The sequence below is a fragment of the Pongo pygmaeus genome, chromosome 15 (genome assembly GCF_028885625.2).
Source record: "Pongo pygmaeus isolate AG05252 chromosome 15, NHGRI_mPonPyg2-v2.0_pri, whole genome shotgun sequence".
Classification (NCBI taxonomy): Eukaryota; Metazoa; Chordata; class Mammalia; order Primates; family Hominidae; genus Pongo; species Pongo pygmaeus.
The window spans coordinates 48,682,672-48,688,473 of record NC_072388.2 but is presented as its reverse complement, the minus strand read 5'-3'; the positions used below and the strand labels follow the sequence as shown (position 1 = coordinate 48,688,473).

General features: G+C 49.9%; 1 protein-coding gene across 1 annotated transcript; it reads left to right on the top strand.

Moving 5' to 3' along the window:
- The first annotated feature begins 1,229 nt into the window (after positions 1 to 1,229).
- Positions 1,230 to 5,390, top strand: LOC129012336 (uncharacterized). The gene is made up of 2 exons (XM_063651286.1): positions 1,230 to 1,316; positions 1,483 to 5,390. The coding sequence occupies exons 1-2, from the start codon at positions 1,230 to 1,232 to the stop codon at positions 2,017 to 2,019; spliced, it is 624 nt and encodes a 207-aa protein (XP_063507356.1). The 3' UTR covers positions 2,020 to 5,390.
- The last annotated feature ends 412 nt before the right edge of the window (positions 5,391 to 5,802 follow it).

Sequence of the window (5,802 nt, the reverse complement as noted above, 5' to 3'; positions counted from 1 at the left end):
GAGTCCCCAGCCCCAGATCACAGATACAGCATGATCAAAATGTGAGGGAGCAGGGGCAGAGATTATTTGGAATAACGTGCTGAGTTTATACACTTTTGACAATTAAAAGCCCTATGTCCCCCTGATGTCATGCATATGCTCCAGAGGAGCCACTTGGGACAAAGAATCAATAATGGGCGCTTGGTGTGCATTGAAAGCTGATATTGTATATTTGTGGGGACTATACAGGGAAAGGAATATGAAGCCTTGACAAGACAGGGTGAGTATGTATCAGTGAGGTAGGTAACTCATTCATAAGGGACTTTGCAAGGTGGCAACACTGGTTCAAAGATATTACGAGAATAAAGATTTTGTGTACTCAGAGAACGAAAAGGAATGCTGACGTAAGATCACAAAGTTAGATACTAAACTGGCTAATGTGCTACAGGGCAGCAAAACTATAACCTTTGGGGTAATTTATCTGACCAGATAGGAATCATTTGCATCTCTGTAGAACAGAAAAACACTTACCATTTTTTTTTTTAGACAGTATCTGACTCTGTCCCCCAGGCTGGAGTGCAGTAGCATGATCTTGGTTTACCGCAACCTCCACCTCCTAGGCTCAAGCCATCCTCCCACCTCAGCATCCAGAGTAGCTGGGACTACAGGCACACACCACCATGCCCAGCTAATTTTTGTATTTTTTGTAGAGAAGGGGTTTTGCCGCCATGTTGCACAGGCTGGTCTCAAACTCTTGAGCTCAAGCCCTCCTCAGCCTCCCAAAGTGCTGGGATTATAGGCGTGAGCTCCCGTACCCAGACAGCACTTACATTTTAATAGTTTCTACACAGTACTATCTCATGTTATTTTATTTTCTTTTTTAAAATTGATAATGGGAATCTTGCTATGTTGCTCACACTAGTCTTGAACTCCTGGCCTCAAGCAATCCTTCCATCTTGGCCTCCAAAGTACTAGGGTTACAGGCATGAGCCCGGGCTCCTGGCCTAACTAATTTCAGAGTTAAGAATGTTTGGACTCTATTTTATAGTAAAAAATAAGTCAAAGCCACCTTCCCCTAGATAGCCAAATGACTCTCAGATGGGCTTGTTAGACAATGCTTTAATATTGAAAGAACTTTTTGCTTCCCCTCCTCCAAGTTTTAATAATTCTTAACAGAGGGAAACAGCAACAAAATTTTTCCTGTAGTGGGTATTAAAGAAGGGAAAACAATCATGAAAGCTGGAGTCAAAATGCCCAAGGAGCGGAGGCACCAGGGTTCTCCACCTGGTTTGGCGGCGCACCAGCAGTGTGACCTGGAATCTGATCTCACCGGAGCTGTGTCCTCACCTATAAAATGGGGTATTAAACTACACACTTGGCAGGACTTTGCCCTAAAGCTAATTTTCAAAATTAAAAAAAAAAATGCCACTTCCCTTTTCCCACATTAACCCTGAGAGAGAAAGAGGGAGCGGGAAGCCTGCACATGGAAGCAATTTATTGCAGACGTTCCTGGGCTGGGAGAGGAGCTTTCTGACTGCTGCAGAGACCATCACCCAGTCCTGCACCTTTACCGGAGGTGCGGAGAACTGCTCGGCGCGCACCGGGCTCGGGGGTGTTCACGGGCTTCGCTGCCTCCGCTGCGCGCAGGACAGGAGTCGCCGGAGGCCGGTGGTGGATTTCCTCCCCGCATCTCACCTGTCCGTCCAAAGTCAAATTGCTCTTTTCCCCGCCCACGCGGGCGTGGCAGCTGATATCCGGCCGCTGGGCGTCGCCGCGCCCCCGGGGGCCCCCGCCCTGCAGCTATCTCCGCGGCCCACCCGGCGGCGCCTCCCTGCAGGGCTGCTCCCGCGCCCAAACCGCCGCGGCGCGATGTGGAGCCAGCCCCGCAAAGCTGCATCCACCCCCGAGGACCAGCCCCTCGAAGGCAAGCCCAGGACCTCCCCGGGCGGCTGCAGCCGTGAGCCACCCCTGTTCTGTGAAACACACACTCTGCCGTTTCAGGCCGCATTTGCCCGTTGCCATGGGCGTTTTCTATGTTGACACAAGCAGGGACACGGAATCCCTGACTTTGAGTTGCAGATCGTGGGTGTTGGCGTCTCCGCTACGTTACCAGGAAGGACGGAAGGGGCTTCAGCCTCCATTCTCACTTTCCTTCTCAAGGAGTTGGCTAAGCATCAGGAGTTTTCTCTTAGGCTTCTCTCAGGTCCCCTTTCCCTGAGAGGTGAAAAGTTTCTCAGAAAGGTGAGCAGCTTTCTCTTTATTCCCAGGGACCACTTCACACACCCCTTTTTCGCCTCCAGAGTAGATGGAACCGTGGAACCATGGAATCCTGCCCTCTGGTTGTGTCTGTCATCTCCTACTGGGACCAGAGCCACAAAAGCCACAAAAGACCCAACTCTCCAGCGTGCAGGCATCCCAACTAGAGGAAGCAAGGAGGCAGAGACCAAGAGGACATCAAGAGGCGTTTGAACCCGCAGAGAGGGCCTGGGAACACAATGCTGAGCGTAGGTCCAACCACTGCTTCTCAGTGGGGTGGGAGAGTGGCGTGGGGAGAGTTGTGGGCATTTAGGGTAGGACAGTGCCCCCCACCCCGCTTGGGATTGGGCCGCATTGCATCATCACTGTAACAGCACTAGCTGCCCCCGCCCCCACAACCCCTATGTATGAAATGCAAGTAGCACCTCCCCATCTTTGTGACAACCCAAAATGCCACCTCCTGTGCCCAAGCACTCTCTAGTGAGGTGTTTCATTAGGTTGAAAACCACTGTTAGATCATTCCTAAAATATATCTCAAAAGACATCAATTAGTTCTTCAGATATAAGTAGGTGTTATATGAAAAGAGTAGCATGCTGATATCAGTATCATGCTGGGTTTGGGAGATGGTGGGTTAAAAAGTGGAACGGGATTTACTTACAGGACTTCTCAGAACCTTTAATATATATAAATATATGTTTTGAATCACCAAGAGAGAGATGGACTATGCAGATCCCCAAATTTAATTGGCCCTGGAATTCTTTCTTTGTGGGACCCTTTTGGGTGGAACCCACCTTAGATACCTCTGAACTACATTTTGTCGTCCCGGGCACTCTCTGGGGACTTCTGTGTCCTTCCCGGTGTGAAGTGCAGGAGTGAGCAGTCAAAAGGCCCTTATGTTTTTACTGAATTGAAACACCTAGAATGTGTGAAGATACCAGGAAGGAGGCCAGAGCTTCAGGAAACCGCTGCAAAGATGACCTCACAAAGAAACCATTGTGGCAGGGCTCCTGGAGCACTCAAGTTGATGTGACGTGTCCTGCTCCTGAGAGCACGCAACCCTGATGGCGCCTTGAGCTTGCATGGCTCAGGGAAAGGAAAATAGCCCGGGTGTTTGGAAGAGAAGTATGTGTGGATGGAATTATTCAAATGCTGATGGATGGATTGGTTCTCCTCTCCTGCTGGCCCAGCAGCCTCTGCGTGGAAGGCTTTGCCCAGGAGATGGGTCACAACAGCTCTGGTGAGACGCTGGAAACATAAGCCCAGGCAGATATAATGGCAGTGAGTCACAGTAAACCAACAACTATCAGGTGCTCAGGAGGGAAGCTGAAGCCAGGGGACTCGCTGTGCTGAGCTAAGCGAGGAGCAGGACTCTCCTGTTGTGCAAAACACAAAGAGCAGAGTGTTCAAGTCCAAGGATCAGGTTCCTCCAAATGGAAGCCCAAGCTGTAAACGCTGAGCTCCAGGGCTGGCGATACAATCACCTGCCTCTGCCCATGCAGGAGGGTACCACCCAAACATACCCGTTTCTCCCGGGGCATGGGCAGGGGCCAGGGGAGACAGGGCCCTACCAATTCCCCTGTAAAACTGGGTGAGCAGCCCAGCGCCCGTCAGAGCCGAAGCACCTCACCTGCACCCCCGCCCCCGCCCCGCCCAGCCTTGTAATCTGGGCTCTGCTCGCCATGTGCTCTGTGCTAGTGAAACTGCCCTCAGAGCAGAAATAAACTGTTGGCTGTTAAGTTTTTCCAGACTAACCGGACTAGCCAATGCCTGAGGCTCTGTGTTCAAGATAAAAATGCCTAAGAAAGAAAAGAAAAGTGCAGGTAGGCAGTCCCCACTTCTCCAGGGCTGGTGGGCTCTGAGGATCCTGCCTCAGCCTGCTGAACAGCCCAGAGTGGCTTTAAAAAAAAAAAAAAAAAGAGCCTGAACAACCTTTTTTTGCACATGGGTCACAGTCAAGCTTCTTAAACTTGGATGACAGTAAACCTATGACTAACTGGATAATGAAAGCCACAAGTCTGGAGGCCTGGGCAGGGCTCTGCTCTGGAATCTCCAGTGGCCTGTTCCGTAGGCCAGCGTCCCTGGTCCTCCCCATAGCAGAAATGGTTTCGTGAGTTGGAAACTCTCTGTGGTGACCTCTACATCTTCTCAAGGTCGGTTATCCACTTGTCCGTGGCTTCATGCCCCCATCCCACATCCCTGTCCACTGCGTGGAAGGAGGAAATCTAACCCACCCGCCGCAGTGCCCCCACACTCCCCACCCTGCCCCAACAGGAACATGACAGAAGGTTTCCAACTAAAACCAAAGTTACTCAGCAAAGCTTCCTGCCAGGCAGCCGTGCTGGAGGGCGCAGCGTGCCTCTGTCTGCTCTTTCTGTTCTGTGAAACTTCTCTGCTGCAAGCACTTGAGAGCCTCTTGGCTTCCTGGGGAGAGTGGACTGAACTTCAAAGCAGACACCGCTGCAGCTAAGAAGCCCCTGGGTTGCTTCAAAGATTCTGTCTCCTCCCAGTCTGAAGCTTCTGGTGAATGTTTCTCCCTCATTTCTGAAACAACAGATAGAGCTGTTGAAGTTTACAACGTCCCCCAAGGCATTTCTGTGTTTCTGCCTTTAATCTAGGGCCCAAGTGACCACCCACAAGAATGCCCCGAACCCTGACTGCCTCAGGATGCGTCCTGCAGTTTACATTCCCGTGGTGCCTCTGCCTTCACCTCACCCTGGTGCCCCCGCCTCCACTTCAGCCGTCTGTCTGGCCACCCCGCCCCCTCCCTTCTCTCCATCATACCAAAAAGTGCCCTCGTCCTCTGACGGTGGAAGAGGGGATTCAGTTAGGAGTCGGAATGACCTATGTGATTTTTGTACACTATTCCAGAATAGGTGTGTGGTTGCTTTAAAAATAAAAAGAAATGTGTCTTCCAAATCTTTGAAGCCCTTTGATTTCAGGAAGCCGTGGACCATGTTTAGCCTGTGGCTCTGTGTGCCCCTTGGCTGCTGCTGCTTACTCCTGAGTGTGAAGCTGCTAACATAAGAAACAAGAGGGACATGGATGAAATTGGAAATCATCATTCTCAGTAAACTATCGCAAGAACAAAAAACCAAACACCGCATATTCTCACTCATAGGCGGGAATTGAACAATGAGAACACATGGACACAGGAAGGGGAACATCACATTTCGGGGACTGTTGTGGGGTGGAGGGAGGGGGGGAGGGATAGCACTGGGAGATATACCTAATGCTAGATGACGAGTTAGTGGGTGCAGCGCACCAGCATGGCACATGTATACATATGTAACTTACCTGCACATTGCGCACATGTACCATAAAACCTAAAGTATAATAATAATAATAATAATAAAATAAAAAATAAAAAAAATAAATAAATAAAAAAGAAACAAGAGTAATTTGGATTTGCGCTTCTTGGTAAAAACCCGTTTCCATTAACCTGTAAAATTCTAGAGGGCAGGGGATCTCTCACATTGAATCTGGTGGTCTTGTGAGAATGCCTGGAAAATAGTAGGCATTCTCCAATGATTGTTGTTGGGATTAATGTCATTGCTTAAAGAAAAAAA